At 35.9% G+C, this 17,964-nt stretch overlaps 1 protein-coding gene and 1 long non-coding RNA gene across 6 annotated transcripts in view; both read left to right on the plus strand.

Annotated features, from left to right (window-relative positions):
• Positions 1 to 5,069, plus strand: part of LOC123963492 — a 6,631-nt gene extending 1,562 nt beyond the window's left edge. For 2 of the 5 annotated variants that reach the window (XM_046040392.1, XM_046040393.1), the window contains 4 exons: positions 2,442 to 2,765; positions 3,207 to 3,530; positions 4,261 to 4,395; positions 4,668 to 5,069. In XM_046040392.1, the coding sequence (XP_045896348.1) occupies positions 2,442 to 2,765; positions 3,207 to 3,530; positions 4,261 to 4,395; positions 4,668 to 4,750 (866 nt within the window). In that variant the 3' untranslated portion in view covers positions 4,751 to 5,069. Of the gene's footprint in view, positions 1 to 514; positions 549 to 2,204; positions 2,292 to 2,441; positions 2,766 to 3,206; positions 3,531 to 4,260; positions 4,396 to 4,667 lie in introns of those variants that run through there. The other 3 variants (XM_046040396.1, XM_046040395.1, XM_046040394.1) reach the window with 3 other exon arrangements.
• A 7,408-nt stretch (positions 5,070 to 12,477) lies between these two features.
• Positions 12,478 to 12,934, plus strand: LOC123963493. The gene is made up of 2 exons (XR_006823188.1): positions 12,478 to 12,574; positions 12,854 to 12,934. It is a non-coding gene; the product is annotated as an uncharacterized LOC123963493 (long non-coding RNA).
• Positions 12,935 to 17,964: the final 5,030 nt, after the last annotated feature.

Consider the following 17,964-nt stretch of genomic DNA (forward strand, 5'->3'; position numbering starts at 1 on the left):
GGCCTCTCCACCCAGGAGCTCAGTTACATACCTACGCACACAAACACACACATGCACACAGAGACAGTCTATTATTAGAACAGTGGTTATCAACATATCATCATTATTATTATCATCATTATTATTATTATCATTATTATTATTTACATACAAGTTATTGATATTTGACTTGGTTTAATTCATTCCAGAAAATAATCAAAGCAATGTTATTTGATAAGTTACAGACTGATTTACCTGCATGGCTCTAGAAGTGTCTCCAGCCTCTGCAGTTTATCCCACTCTGCTCGGCAAAACGAGTTTGTGATTGTTGCGATGACAGCCTCTTTATTTCTGCTCACGCGCTTGACCATTTCCAGCGTCGAATTCCAACGTGTTGGAACATCCTGGATCAATGGCTCTTGCTTCTTTCCCAGGCTGACTTGTTGTGCTTGAAGCTCCGCAGCATTTGCTGGGCTGTGCTTAAAATGACCGACAACTTTGCGAGCCTTGGCCAAAGCATTTACAAAGCCGCTCTCAGCAAGACTCACCGTGACACTTCTCTGCACCATGTGAGCGACACAGTTCATGTGTTCATAGCGTGTTAGTCGAATTGCGGCAACCATGTTGCGTGCACTGTCAGTCCCAATTGTTGTCGTCTTGCCCTCGATGTCCCACTTACGTGCAACAGACAGGAACTGTTCTTTACAAGCCTCCGCAAAATGACGCTCCTCAGTTTTTAATATAGTCAGCGCAAAAGACTTCAGTTCCCACGTGTCACTGATGAAATGTGCAGTTACTCCGAGGTAATTGTTGTTATTCACTGATGTCCAATGGTCTCCTGTCAGGGCGATATGATTTACTTGAGCCAAGACCTCTTTCCTTTTTTCTTTTTCGTTTTGATAGAGCTCGTGGATTTTCGTCATAACTGTGGCTCTTGACGGTGGCCTATAGGATGAGTCTTGAGACGCCACTTGCAAAACATCAATGAAACCTGAGTCTTCTACAATACTAACGGGTCAACAATCCTTTGCAATCCATTTTGCTATTTTGTTGGTCAAATTATCTGAGGTTGATTTTGTTAATGGCCCGCGAAAATTCAGCGTGGTCTTGCGCGAACCACTTGCTGAACCTGACGACCCAGCAAACGCATGTTTGGCGTTGACATGGTACCTCAAGCTCCGGTGAAATTGAAACTCCTTGTTACAAATCTTGCAAATAACCTTGTACTTGTTAACTGTACCATCATCATTCTTTTTATATTTGAATCAGTCAATAGGCCCACTTTGCTCACCTTGCTCCATCTCGCCTCTAGCTCCCGTCCCAACCACTTTCCTGACCTGAATAATTTGTCACACTGCGCATGCGTGAAATGCGTTAAAAAAAATTGACGTAATTAACGACAAACAACGAATTAACGTCGTTAACGCGCTATTTTTGACAGCCCTAATAATAATATAATAATAATAAATTTTATTTATAGAGCACCTATCAAAATGAAGTACAAAGCGTTTCACACAGACACAGAGAGAAAGATGACATAAAATACTAAAGTGAATGCACGAGGGTAAAATAAAATAAAAATAAAGTAACAATAAAATTAAATATTACAATAAGCAGGATAAAGGAAGAAATGAAATAACAATACAAACAATAATAAAAGCTGGCAGCTCAGATAAAATCAGGATATGCTTTCAGATTAAAAGTGCATTTTTAGAAAACATTTGAAAGAAGACACTGACTGACATCCTGATTTCCTCAGGCAGGTTGTTCCATAGCCTCGATTAAAAGATCCAAAATATAATCTGGAGCCATGTCATGGAGAGCCCTAAATGTAATCAATAAGACATCAGTGTTGATTAAAAAGTCATTAGAGACTCTGAGAATCGCTGTCTCAAAACTGTGATACTGATGGAAGCCAGAATGGAACTTATCAAAGATGTTATTGTTTTCCATAGCAGCAAGGAGCAGCTTTTTTTGGAGAATCTTTGAATTAAAAGGCAGTTCAGAGATTGGATGATGATTGTCTAGGATGGTAGGACCAAGGCCAGGTTTTGTTTTTGAACTGGTTGGACTAACAAGTACAGCGAGCTATTAAAAATTGACAGAAAATGTTGACCAATACAATCCATGGCTTTTTTAATTAATAAACTTAATTGGGATTATGTCAAGAGGGCTGGAGGATACTCTCATTAGACATCATTTCTTTAAGATCAGGCAGAGTAACTGAAGAGAAGTAGCAACAGGAATCCTGGAGTTGGTGACTAACATCTGAAAAGGGAGAATTGGGAATGATACTTCACCTTTCCAGCAAAGTGTGATAAATACACAATATATAAAATGTTGAAATTGTCTGTACTGTTTTCTTTTCCACACTGGAATGAAATGCTGGACACAAATCACAAGTAATTATTTTAATCTGTATTTTACATTCAGCATTTGATTTTGTTTTTTTTGTTTTTTAGGGTCAACTGAATGCAATTTCTCTGGACGCTCTGAAACTCAGCAGTGTTTTGGAGCCGTTGGACAGCTGTTGATTTTTCATTTGCCAAATGCACCAAATACAGAGGTTAGGTTGACAAAGGATGATAAATATCTCATTTTAAAAATAGTCAAAAATCAGATAGAGACTGCCCATAAAGAATATACAAATCTGTCTGATCGCTTCACCAACGGAACAATCAAACTAGGTAAAGCAATGAAGAGACACTCTGGAGATTACCTGTTGGAAGAATTTGGATCTAACGGTGCTTCACTGAAAAAAGTTAAAGTGCATCTACAAATACAAGGTTGGTGAACAGTTTCAGGAATGTTTTTCTGATTGAAACTTTCGATTTCAAACTATGGATGAAAAAATTTAATTGTACATGTGAAACAGGAATTAAAGAAGATATTTTAGAATAAAATAAAAAATGTATAGAAAACTGGAATGAAACTGAATTTTTTTGTTTGAAAAACAGCAAACACTTACACCTTCATCTTAGAATTTTCAATGTAAAATAAGTGTGTACATGTGTATTTTATTAAGGTGTCTGTTATTAATAAGCCTTTATTTATAGATAGATCCAACTTAATGATAAATATATGTTCATTATAGTTAATTTTTTGCACAGTACAAAGTGACAGGAAATATAGGGAGAGAGAGATACATCACAGAGTTGGTATTGAATTAGTGAATTTTACTTTGCATGATGTGCTATATAGTGTGTGAGTTACTGTTTGTCTTCCAGTTCCAGTGTCAAAGCCAGCTGTGTCTCAGATGTGTTTGTCACAAGAACAGATGGACATCACCTGCTCCTCTGAGGGAGATGGAGTAGAGTTCATTTTGACTTTGGACGGTCTCTTACTGATACAAACCAGAGGCCACAACCAGTCCCCAAGCAGCTGGACTGCAAACATGCAGTCAGTGGCTGGGAATAAAACTGAACAAGACAAACCCAGTGTTACAAATGTGACGATCAGCTTACACGGTCAGCTGACTGGAAAATTGCTGTGCAATGTTTGGAACAATGTCAGCAGAGATGAAACAGTTATTCACCTACAAAGCTGCAAAGGTACAAGAGTTCAAACTTTGCTTTCTTTCTTTTCTACACACAACAAAAATATAAACACTTGCTTTTGCTCCCATTTTTCATGAGTTGAGGTTTCAAATTCTCAAGGTTCAACTTTATTATCATGTGTATAAAAATACAATGAAATGCTTGAGCAAACAAGGCAAGAGAAGCACGTAGCAAGTCGTCATAGCACAGCACCATCATTTTCATTGAACTCCTAGATCTAGGAGTTCTTCTGTTCAAATCTGTGTTAGTGACGACTTGACAGGTGTGATTAAACAGCATGATTACTGCACAGGTGTGCCTTGGACTGGTCACGATAAAAAAACACTCTAATATGTGCAGTTTTATCACACAACTCATTGTTACAGAGTTTTGAGGAAGCGTGCAATTGATCTTAATTAGCCTTTTGTATGGATAGAAGAAGTATTGGATCTTTTACTTCAACTTCACAGACTTCAACTCCAAAAATGGGAGCAAAACCAAAAGTGTTGCATTAATATTTTGTTGGGTGTAAATATCAGCTCCTCACTACAATGTCACATTCTATTACACATTTTTAAAAACCTTAATTACATTTTCTGACTGCATGGGACTGCTCATTGGACTCATTTTTTTTATCTGATACATGTCGAACACCTGATACATGACAAAATAATGGACAAGAAATATTTGAGAAACTTCTTGGAAGCTTTGAAATTAACATGCCACTGTCATCATCTAATCCTAGATTTAGTTGGTTCCTTCCATGTTGTGACTGTGGCTGTGACAGCTGGTGTTGTCACTATCCTTCTCCTTGTGGCTCTGTGTCTCAGTATAAAACATCAACATTACGAACAAAGACCCACGACTGTTATTAATGAGGGTAAGTGAAAGATGTTCTCAAATGTCTTCATCCGCCTCAGAAAGGACCCATCCTGACATTAAGTTAGTTTACCAGAATGTTTATTATGAATGAATTATTTTTATGTTCTTTATTTCAGATAGCTAATGCATTACATTTATTTAATACTGTGAAAAGACTTTTTACAGGCTTGGTTGAAAAGGTTGAAAAGATAACAACATGTCCTCTGTGACAGGTTGCCACTCCAAAACACATTATAGATTTCATTTCTGTTTTTTAATTTTTTTCCCCAGGTAACTTTGATGAAATTTCTGACGTTGTCTACACAGATGTTAGAGTGATAAAAAACAGAAAAAGCCAGACTCAACTGACATAATTTTCTCCTAAAACATTATTTAGCATTTTGAAATGTAACTTAAGTTAAACCTTGCTGCAAACCTATAAAACCCTTGTGATAAAAAAATGTGATCACGGATCATTGTCATGCCTGTCCAAAAGTTTTTTTCTTTTGTGATTAGTATGCTTGCAAATATATCTATTGTGCACTATTTTCACACTAGTTTTATTTTCTATAGGTTTCTAAACTACTATATTTAAATTGTTAAAGTTGTTTTTTAAGCATTCATGCATTTGCTTACCAAAAATGAAAATGCCATTATGTGATTTTATTTTCTGTTGCTCTGTAATTGTGTGGTACTGTAAGACATTTTATGAAACACAAGTGTTTTTTTACTTCTATTTTTCAAATAAACATACTGATAATATTGATGATTTCCTGTGATGTATTATCATGTAAACTAAATAAACTTTCTCTGACTGTGAAGGTCTGTAAGTGGTGTTTTAGCTGAAGTTAGCTCAATAATCTCAGATGTCACTAAATGTATGTACTAACCATCAACTGTGAATATGTTTATATATAGTTGTTTTTTTTTTAAAGAAAATTGTAAAATAACCATGGTGGTGATAGTATAAAATACATCCAAAGATAAATGATGGGCATTATGCAATTATCAATAGCAAATAACAGAAAGCCTATCCTAGGTTAGAAGAATAGTTTTGAGTGGAGAGCTTCATTCTTACCTGAAAATAGGATGTTTGGGAAATTGAGTAAGAAGTTGTGGATTTGTTTCGAGAAAACAAGGCATGATTTCAACAAATGTGTTTAAGCAATCGAGAAAAACTGTTACTGAGTACGTTTGGTGCATATGCTAAATTGTTTTACCTGTAGTTGGTGGTAAAGTATTTGAAAAAGTGCTGATGGAGCAGCAGTTAGCTGACAGCTCTCACATGCATTTTCTTTTAGGAAATGCTGAGTCTAGTTTTTGTTTATTTTAGTATGGCTGCTTAGTTTAAATACTGGAGTGATGCACCGCACTGTTTCCATCTCTTCATTCCACATCATGTCAGACTCTCATGGTAGAGTCCAGTCCAATTATTAGGCCATGTTTAAACAGACAGCACTGCTTAAAAATGTTCACTCCCTCCATTTGCTTTGCAGCACCAGGGGTGCCAAGGCTCAGCCAAAGAACACAAGGTTGTGCTGCAAAAGACTTGACCTGGCTAAACCTTTGCCGTAATGCAACACATCTGGAAATACACTGCGTAGGCCAAATAAATCTATTTCGAAACTATTGGACATTATTTTTATACATACACATATCTGGTGTGGCCAGCCTTAAAAACAGCATCAATTCTTCTAGGTACACTTGCATATAGTTTTTGAGAGAACTTTAAGAGAATGATGCAGATGTTGGCCCAAACATCTTGGAGAACTACCCACAGGTCATGGAAGGATGGATGGATGGATAGATGGATAGATTTTTAGGGGCAAATGAGAGTGAAATACTCACACTATAAAGCATTTATATACATATTAAACTAAATAGCCTAGCCTAGCCTACCCTGTGGCTGAAGCAGAGACTGAGAACACAGTTGTGGTTCACAGCGTTTTCCGTTCTAGTTGTGAACAACCTTAGACATGAGTTTACTTTTAGTTTCCTCTAATAAACTTTGGTGATACAAACTGTGGTGAATAATGTACATGTACTTGGTTTGGAAATAAATACCACGTGGTTACATGTTGAGAGGCAGGAAATGCTTATTTGTAGTACAGTTCGCAGAAATACAAAGTTTTCTCATCCTTACACAGAGATCTGATTAAAATACACAGAGAGAGAGAGATGCTTGTCCTCCATTTCATTTGCTGCAATCATGTCTTTGTGAGGAAATATTTTGAATTTAAATGTTGCCATAACATTGCAAATATGATTATTAGATGCATCCTTCTCAGGCATCTTCTTGTCAATGCAAATATGTCTGCTATACTTGAAAACATACATGTATACAAAAGTTGTAATATGATTTCACACTTTCCTTAGGACACTGTTTTTTCTGGACTTGGCCAGCTGTTGTTTTGTATAACGTGATTAGCTAATTGTAGGCAGAGCTGTCATTTATTTTATTTGTATATAGCCTGCATTTTTGTTCACGCTGAGGTTTTTTTCCCTCTCACTGATTATCCACTTTGAGAATACTATAGGTACTGTAGGCTTTATAGAGGAAATTGTTAAGGTGTTATGGTGTTGATAATACCATGTGAACCATAACTCAGTATCATTGGTGGTGTTGTGATACCACTACAACTACATGAAGTGCACACTAAATAAAAAATAAAAAACTATACATGCAAAATGAGCATAATGTAATGGTCCACAGCTAATTATATAGAACATAAGATAACTAGATGGATTTAGAGGTAAATGTCCCTAGCATGCAACCACAAATAACTTGCTAGTAGCTATAGCACATTTATTAAAACTCTGTCCAAACAACTACGCAGTACAGACTTGTATACACACCCGCTTATTCCTCCATTCTTCTTACTTGTAGCAAGGATCAATGGCCACAGACTGCACATTTATTTTTAATTTGTCTTCACATTTCCACTGTACAGTATAACATATTGTCTTGAAGTTATATATTGGGACACTGGAAACTACATTATAAGCATTGGATCCATGCGGGTTTCATGTATATAAAGCAAACACACCCCTATACACTAATTGTTTTTCAAATATATGAACAACTGAGATAAAAGGAGTTATTTATTATTGTGTGTGATTAAGATCTGAAAGTTGTCTTATGTGTTTGAGCACCAGACACAGAAGTTATTACTTCATTCACATATTGACAGGAATAGCTCACACAGAGCGTGATAATTTTGAAACGTGAACTAAAGGCAGCAGAAAATACTTCAGCGCTTTAGTAGTACTTACAGTCAATGAGTGCAAATAACCACTTCCGCAATTCTCAACACAAAGACCAGATATATGCCAGCTTGCTGTCAGTGGAAAATTCACAGGCCAGTCATCAAGCCACAGAGACGACATCCTATTGTAAAGGCAGTGAGTAAATTTGACTCTAGTAATGCTGATATTAGTTTAAGTGTGCAGAAAATGTTAAGTATTTCATTCATTTAAAAAAAATATTTTTTTAAAGGACTATATATTTAACTTTTTATTATGAAAATATCTATACATGGCATCTATAATGACCAAGCTTAGGATTTATTGAGTTGTCCTTTTAACTCCAGAAACTGAGGAAATTTTAATTTGATGTTTCTGCATGTAGAAGAAATATCCTATGTAACAGAGATAATGTGACTGTATTACAACAGGAAATGACTTCCATCTACATGATCATCACAGGTCTGGCAATAACAGCTCTGGCAAAAGGTACGCTTCAGTATAATTATGTAGTTTACAGAACTGGTATGTTGTCCAAAATCACTAAAAGTTTTAATGATGCTTTTGATGATGATTTTAATATTTTAGATCCTTCAAAATCAGTTATCACATTATATTATCCATTTTCATGATGAGTTATGTTACTATACCATAATAATACCATTACCAGGTACTTAATTCAAATTATGAGATTATATATATATTAAATTTATAGCATTGATTTCACTTGATTAAAACATTTTCACAATATATGTATGACTTTGGACACCTAACTATATACATTTTAATACTTACTACTACTCGCATTACATGGAAGTGGTAATGGTCTGGTAATTTTTCCACACAGAAATGAAATATCACACACCAGATACAAGAAATACTATTATTTTGTATAAATATTTTTAATCATGTTTTTTTTCCTATCAGGGGCTTTGGAATGCAATTTCTCTGAACCTACTGGAGCTCAGCGGTGTTTTGGAGCACTCGCTGAGCCGCTGACTTTTTACCTGCCCAAAGGCGAAAATAAAAAATTGATGTTGATAAAGAATACCAAACTAAGAATTTTTAAAATACTCAATAATACAGTAGCAACTATAGATAAGGAATACCATCATTCTGCATTCTTCTCAAATGGAACTTTTAAGCTTGAGAAGGCAACAAAACAAGACTCTGGACATTACCAGTTGGAAACATATAGAGCTACTGATGGTGTATTATTGCACAAAATCAACATGTCTCTAGAAATACAAGGTAAGACTAAAATACTTTCCAAATTTTTAAATAAATAGAGTATATATAAATAAAAGGCATGTTCAATTCAAAAAGTAGATGAAAGAAATGTGTTTTAAAGCAAAAATAAGAACAAACACCTACATAATTTGTTTAAATTATAAAAGAATGTTGTGTCTGTCTCAAACGCAGTTTGTGTTAATTGTGTTAATGTGTTAATAGGATTATGATTACAAAATCTGTAACTTGTAGTTATTCTAAACATATTTGTAGTAGTAGTACTTATGTACATAACTAATTATACAAATACTGCATATTGCGTAAAATTAATAATATTATATTATGGCATTTGTAATTTTATACTATATATAAAAAATTAAATACATATACATATGTACACATATACACACAGATATATATACACACACACAGACACACATATATACATATATACATACATATACATATATATGTTTTTTTCCTTTTTCTTTATGCAGTACAGCTCTTTTATATTTGTTCATATATTTTTATGGATTTATATCAATTTACATATACCTACACTTAGACTAAGCAATGGTGAGCTGCATACTTTATTCTCTTTATCGATAGCCTTCAAACATCAATTCAACTTGCCATCGTTTTATTTTTGATTACATACTTTAAAGTGTTAAATGTTTTCCTATAATTAAAACATATATTAAACTAGAAACCAGCTCCACAGTTTACAGATTTAGCATGGAAATTTACTTTGCATTACGTACTGTTTAACATTGTACATGTTACTATATGTTTGTCTTCCAGCTCCAGTGTCAAAGCCTTTTGTTTCTCAGATGTGTTTGTCAGAACAGATGAACATCAGCTGCTCCTCTGAAGGAGATGGAGTAGAGTTCATTTTGACTTTGGACAGTCTCTTACTGATGCAGACCACAGGCCACAGCCAGTCCCTGAGTAGCTCGACAGTGGACACACTGTCACTGGTTAGGAGTACAGCTAAACAACATAATCTCAGAGTTTCAAATGTTACCATCAGCTTACATGGTCAACTGACAGGAAACTTGATGTGTAAAGTTTGGAACAATGTCAGCAGAGATGAAACAGTTATTCACCTACAAAGCTGCAAAGGTACAGAGTTTACTTTTCTACATGCAACAAAAATATAAACACAACACTTCTTATTGCTCTCATTTCTCAAGAATTAAGTTGCCAAGTTCACAAGGTTCAACTTTATTATCATGTGTATAAAAATGCAATGAAATTCTTGAGCAAACAAGGCCAGAGCAGCACGTAGCAAGTCACCATGGCACAGCACCATCATTCTCATAGAAACTTAAGCAAAAGATCTAGGAGTTCTTCTATGGCCACAAAAGGTTGATTACTCTAAAATTGTGTTCACAAATTTGTTCAAATCTGTGTTAGTGAGCACTTCACCTTTGCCAAGAAAATCCATCTATCTGACAGGTGTGCTTAAACAGCATGATTACCGCACAGGTGTGCCTTTTACTGGTCACAATAAAAAAACACAATGTATGCATTTTTAGCACATAAGACAATGCTACAGAGGTTGTAAGGGAGCATGCAATTAGCACTCTGAGTGCAGGAATGTCCATTAGAGTTGTTGCCTGTGAATTAAAATTTCATTTGACTACCTACCATAATTAGTCTCCAACATTGCTTCTGAGAATTTGCCAGTACATTCAACTGGCCTCAGAACTGCAGACCACATGTAGCCATGCCAGCCCAGCACCTCCGCATCCAGCCTTTTCACCTGCAAATTGTCTGAGACCAGCCACCCGGACAGTTAATACAACATTTGGTTTGAACAACCAAATAATTTCCACACAAACTGTCTGAAACAGTCTCAGGGAAGCTCATCAATGCTCTTTGTCATCACCAAGGTCTTGACCTGACTGCAGTTCGTTGTCATAACTGACTTGAGTGGGAAAATCCTCACCTTTGATGGTGTCTGACACTTTGTAGAAGTGTTCTCATTACAGATGAATCCCTGTTTACACTGTACTGTGCAGATGGTGGACATTGTGTATGGAGTCATATGAGCAAGTGGTTTAATAATGTCAGCGTTGTGAAGAGAGTGCCCCATGGTGGCAGTGGAGTTATGGTATGACCAGGCATAAGAACACAAGTACATTTTATTGATGGCAGTGCAAAAGGCACATTGTGGTCACACCAGATACTGATTGGTTTTCATGGATTATCTTGGCAAAAGTGAAATGTGTTACGGGATTGCGTGGTGTGTGGACAGAGAGGACCCAAATGCAGCACTCTGAGGGAAGGAGGTTTATTGAGGGAAAAAGGGTGAGAGGGACTGGAGTGGAGGGAGAGGAGGACGTCGGGGAAGCACAGGCACGGGGAACCAAGGAGGCAGGGGGCCAGGGAACACAGGGGCCGAGGAAGCGAGGAGAGGCAGGGGAACAGGCAGGACGCCGTGAGGGAAGTCCGAGGAGGAGTGGGCCAGTGGATGAGCCCAGCCGAACGGAGGACGAGGGTGAGTGTACCTGGGAGGGAAACAGACAGAGAGACAAGGTTAGGGAAGACTGCGACAAGGCACAGGGTAAACGTGAAAAAACAAGAAACATGAAAGCCTGAACGTGGGGATGGCACCGGGTATGGAGCAACGACGATCAAGCGAGGATGGTGTGGAGAACCGGGGTTGAAATACAGGCAGTCATGAGGTGATTACTGGCAGGTGTGGCAGGCTGACGAGGTGGCTGATGAGGTGCAGGTGCAGGTAGTTGGCTGGGCTCAGGAGCAGAGAGAGAGAGAGAGAGAGAGAGAGAGAGAGAGCACACAGGGGAGAAAACACAGGGAGGCAGGCAGGGAACAGAAAACCAAGGAAAAAACTGAAAAACTGAAAAAAAGGAGACAAAACCAGGACACTCACCGTCAGCCGGGCTGCCACCCCAACAGAAATGCTTACTAACATGGATTTTAACAAATTTGTGAACAAAATTTGAGAGAAGTCAGCCTTTTGTATGGATAGAAGAAGTATTGGATCTTTTATTTCAACACAGACTTCAACCACAAAAATGGAAGTAAAAACAAGTGTTGCATTAATATTTTGTTAAGTGTAAATATCAGCTCCTCACTACTATGTCACATTCTATTACATATTTTTAAAAACCTTAATTACATTTTCTGACTGCATGGGACTGCTCATTGCTAATTTTTTTTATCCGATACATGTCGAACACCTGATACATAACAAAATAATGGACAAGAAATATTTGAGAAACTTCTTGGAAGCTTTGAAATTAACATGATCAAATTTGATCAAGGGTCATTATCTTGCCTGTACACAAGTTGTTTTTTAATTTTGTGATTAGTATACTTGCTACCATATCTACAGTGCACTATTTTCACAGTAAGAGTTTTATTTTCGCTAGATTTTTAAACCACTATATTAAAAGAGTTTAAGTTGTGTTTGAAGCATTCATGCATTTGCTTTCCAAAAATTATGTGATTTTATTTTCTGTTGCCCTGTAATTGTGTTGAAATGTAGACAATTTATGAAACGTGTTTTTTTAAACTTCAATTTTTGAAAATAAACATATTGATTTCCTGTGATATATCATCATTCTAACCAAATAAACTTCCTCTGACTGTAAAGGTCTGTAAATGGTGTTTTAGAAGTCAGATGATTAATCTCAGTTGTCTCTAAGTGTTTGTACTTGTCCTGAACTTCTTCATCGATGGGACTAAAAGCAGGGGTAAGTTGAAGCCTGTACACAGGCAGTCCGGTCATTCTCATGTCTGTTGTTTATGAGCTGTTTGCATAGGAAGCCGCGAGGGCAGGCAGGTAGGCTACAGCAGCTTAAATAGTCGCCTTGTATGGAATTTGCCAATGAATGCTATGAGAGGAATCAGCTCAGCTGTCAGCTGATGTGCTGCTTAAGATGGCTGCTATCAGCTGATATGCTGGAATGAGCTGAGCTTGACTTTGTTGCCTGCCTGAACTAATGCTATGCTTGATTTGTTTTGTCTTTCAGAAACGCTGTAAAATAACAAACAAAAAAACAAACCTTTAGTGGTGGTCTTATTAAAATACATTCAAAGATATATGAAGGGAATTATGCAATAGTCAATAGCAAATAACAGAAAGCCTATCCTAGGTTGACATTCAATGATATCCCTTAGACAAGCAGTGGCTACATGGCACATTTGTAAAAACAACAACCAATGAAATCTTTTGTAAAGACATATTCCTATATCATGTTAACTAAAGTAAAACTAAAGTAAAACTGGATCATGTGCTTCTGACTTCAGTGTCAAAGCCAGCAGTGACCACAATGTGTTTGTTACCAGAACCAATCTAGAGGCAGCTGGAGTTCAGTCATTCATTGATCCATACACGATCAGACAGTCAGCCCCCGAGCAACATATCATCTCCGTGTATATTTTGGTTTGATGTTTGCATCTTATAAGACCTTATAAGATGCTTATACACACAAATATTAACTAAAGCACAATTAACTAATTTATAATTGCTTATAAGACACTTATAGGCTCTTATTAGAAACTTGTTGATGGTTTACCATTCATTAACATTAATAAGATGTTTATTAACATTAATTAGACTTTATAAGGATTGGTTATTGAGAAAGTAAGAGTTGTTATTTCCTTATAAGACACTTGTAGTGAACTTATTAAATTTTTTTAATGTTAATAGGCAGCTTATAAAATACATCTTTATTAACATTGATAAGACTTTATAAGTATTTTCTGAAAATATGAAAGAACACATTTCTTATTTCTTACTTCTTAACAAGTTATATATACCATAAGAACCTTAATAAGATGTTTATTAACATTAATGACTGTTAGTAATATCCCAAAAGACATTTATTATTGGCTTGTAAGATATTTATAAGCTCCACCCAAATAGAAGTTTGTCCTCCTGTACTTTGGCCTGGATTGAAGTCAGAGTAGCGATCCCTCTTTATTAAAACTTATTTAAGACTGCACCAAATTCCAAGTAGGAGTAAATGTTGTAATGTAATGTAATTAAATATTTGATATTAACAATAAAATGTTAAGTTTGTATCTTTACATGAATATATCAAGTTTTGAATTAATGCATTTGTGACATTGTGCCTTTTTTCTTTACAAGAATGTATGAAGTAATCACAGCCAGTATTCTTAGGTACACACACACACACACACACACACACACACACACACACACACACACACACACACACACACACAACACACACCTATTTACTCAGTATAAAAAATTATTGTGAAGCGTAGGAGCCTGGAGGAGCCTCATTGACTCCAATTTCCCTTCCTGTTCTGTTGGTCTGGAAACCCTTTGCATTTCAAACGAGGAACATGTGGATCAAATTTAAGGTAAGAAAACATTTAGCAAAGTGGTTAACTACGTTACTACAGTCTTTTCAGTTTTACATTTGCACAAAAACGAAGCTTTACGTGTAATTTAAAGATAACATTGTTTTAGTGTATTTATACTGGAAGCCGGAGTACTATAACTAAGGTACTGTGACCATTTGGCTAAAAGTTACTTCTGTGCCATGCAAAGCTTAAGCTGGTAGGTGGCTTTAATTGCTTCATGTGTAACTGACTAACTCTGCAAGTGCCGAGAAAATAGTTGGTTCTAGTGTAAGTGAAGCTAACGTTAGCATGCAGCTATAAAGTGCAAGGCATGCAGTGTAGGCTAACATAGGCACTTGGATTTTTCTTCAATTTACATCCACAACATGTGCTTGTTTTGCCACTGACATGCTCAGATAATTATTCTTAGTGTCTGACAACATTATGGAAACGATCCCTGCAGAGGTTCACCTTTTGTTAAAGAGTAAGATCCTTTTTGTTTTAACTTGAAACATCCCTGAAATCATCAAACCCACCAGATTCCATTCAAATTAACTGTAATTTTATCATCATAAAACACACTTCATTTAAAGTCGACAGAAACAAGATAAAACCTTCACAAACCATCTTAGTTGTGTTTCGATTGTTCCAACAACCACCACTGATTTGGTTGAAATAAACCCTAAATTCACCCATTTACATGTAACAATTATGCTGGCTCTATACATGCTAAAAGTATTTATTATTAAATGGAGTCTGTTATGTTTGGTGATGGCGATTTTGGAGTTGTTTCTGGTGTAACAAAAATAATTTTAATCTTTAACAAAAATGTCTCTCTCTGTAAGGACCCTTTCTATAATGCTGTCAGACACTTATAATAACAATCTGAACCTGTCAGCGGGAAAAACAGCACTTTTATTGGACGGTACACAGAGCAAATTGATAGATCTGTCAAAAACTAATTTAAAAAAAAAAAATATATATATATTTAAATTATTATTCAGTCTTTTTTTTTTTTTACTAAGAACAGCAAGACTAAGTATTTCTGATGGACACACACATTTCTTGACTTAAATCCCAACAATGCTCAAAACTACCACAGCAACTACATAATCCCACCTAGATTTCTGTTCAGAGGGAGAGCAAAGACCTATATGTGTTCTTAACATCTAGCAAAAAAAGTAGGTTTAATTCTCTCTGGTATATTTCACAGGTTTTTGATGACAACGATGCTTCAGCCATCCAAGAGGCCCTCCCTTCATTTGCACTAAACATATTTGTGGTCAAGAAAAATCAGGGAGGGAGGTCTTAAAAAGCAAGCTGGAATAGCCATCGCAGGAGCGATGGTCCTTTTTAGTATTCCCATTGTAGCACAGGCTTTCACCTATGTAATGGGCCTTTTAAGGTTTTTCAGAAGATCTTCGTGGAGCTGGAAGATGCAAACCAAAAACTGTTCCCCAAAGTCCACGACCTTAAGGTCATCTTACTGGCCTAAAAGCCATACAGTTGAAGGTGGAGGACTTGTATTGAAAAAAATCTGTACAATGTCATTTTTTTATTGTCATACATAAGGTGATTTAGAGTTAATGTTCAAGAAAACGTTATTTGTAATCACACTTTTTTATTTGTGTGTTTGAGTGGAAGTTTAATATACTCTTCTTTTGGTTGCTGCGTTTAGTTGATAGTTATGAAATGTAAAAGAAAATTTCAATTTCCATAATAAATGTCTTAAGAGTATGATTTTGTGCTTCACAACTGTTACGATTTGTGGCAGAAATAGGTTGGAGGACCCAAAATGCAGACACTGGAACAGGCAGGTTCAGTACTTGAGATTTATTCAACAAACAAAAGCGAGCACACTTACAGGCTGAGTGGCTGTGTCCAGAAAATCAAAAATTATTAAATCCAAATGAGAAAACGAAACAGACATCCAAAACAGGTATTAATCCATTAATTTAAATAAGACACTCTTCCCACTTTAGTTTAGGTAGCTGCAAAGGAGCATTGTTAATAAGTGCATAATAAAGGATTTATTAATTTAAATAAAACACTGTTCCCACTTTAGTTTAGGTAACTGCAAAGGTGCATTGTTAATGGTTAATAAGTGCATAAATAAGGATATATTAGCCTTTATAAGGCAGTAAAATGAACTTCTTACAGTTTGATTAAACATCCTATTAACATTGATAAGTGGTCTATAAACTGTTTACATGTGTAAACACGTTTCTAATAAGTTTTCATAAATATCTTACAAGCAATAATAAATGTGTTTTAGGACATTACTAACACTCATTTAGTCTCATTAATGTTAATAAACATCTTATTCATGCTTATTCATATAAGGTTCATGAGGTATATATAACTTGTTAACACGTTTCTAATAAGGGCCTATAATTGTCTTATAATCAATAATAAATGTGTTAATTATGCTTTAATTAACACATTTATTGACTTATTTGTTTATAAGTATCCTATAAGGTCTTATAAGTGTCTTATTAACTGTTAATTACTGCCTATTACAAGCACTTTAAAATAAGGTGCCTTGTACATAAAAAACAAAACAAGACTCACAGCTGTGACTGCTGCTGATTGTGTAAATCATACAAACTGTAGGCTACTGTAGTTTCATTTAAAAAAAAATATATATTTTTTTTTTACAGCATCTATAAACTTAAAGCAATTGAAATCAGATGCTTTTCTCCTAGACAATGATGATCCAGCCTCAGCCTCAACCCAAACTTTAACCTTGCTTGAGACCTCATATCTACAGTACAGCTTAAAAACTACCGATGCTGAAAGGTGAAGAGATCATTATTTTTGTGTTTTTAAATTACTCATGTATTCATTACTATGCTTGAATTACTATGCTTGAATTACAAGCTTTAAACAATGCACTGCTTATTTATACACACAAGATGGAGCCAAACGTCCTCACATGTAACACTGACTTATCTGGCACCGACTTATCTCTAAACTCAGGAACCTTAGAAACAGCTGTAAAACCAGATATATGTTTAGACTGCTTTGCTTTCCTCAGTCTTTACCAACTAATTTCAATAATTTCTTCATCTGTACTCAGTTTGTACAAGTTAACAATGAGTCCTCCATGCACGCCAACGTTAGTCATGGAGTTCCACAAGGATCTGTGCTCGGACCAATCCTCTTCACTTTATATATGCTTCCTTAAAGGTGATGATACATGGGGCAACTTTTTGAGCAATGCTGCTGGGCAATCTTCGACTATGTTTTGAACGGAGAGTGGAGGGGCGGGGTGGGTGGCGGAAGGGGATTATGGTAGCAATATTTACTCATTACCATTGTATTCAACATTGCCAAACACCATTGCTCTAAAAGTTGCCCCGTGTATCATCAGCTTTATTATTAGCAATATTATCAGGAAACACTCCATAAACTTTCATTGTTATGTGGATGATACTCATTTAACTCAATTATATCTATCGATCAAGCCAGATGAAACTAATCAGTTAGCTAAACTCCAAATGTGCCTTCAGGATGTTAAAACCTGGATGACCTGTAATTTTTTAATGTTAAACTCAGATAAATCTGAAATTATTGTTCTGGGGCCCAAGCACCTCCGTGACGCATTATCTTAATATATAGTTTCCTTGGATGGCATCGGCCTGGCCTCTAGCACCACTGTGAGGAATCTTGGAGTTATCTTTGATCAGGACATGTAGTTTAAGTCTCACATTAAGCAAATTTCAAGGACTGTCTTTTTTTACCTACATAATATTGCAAAAATCAG

This window comes from Micropterus dolomieu, linkage group LG23, assembly GCF_021292245.1.
Source record: "Micropterus dolomieu isolate WLL.071019.BEF.003 ecotype Adirondacks linkage group LG23, ASM2129224v1, whole genome shotgun sequence".
Classification (NCBI taxonomy): Eukaryota; Metazoa; Chordata; class Actinopteri; order Centrarchiformes; family Centrarchidae; genus Micropterus; species Micropterus dolomieu.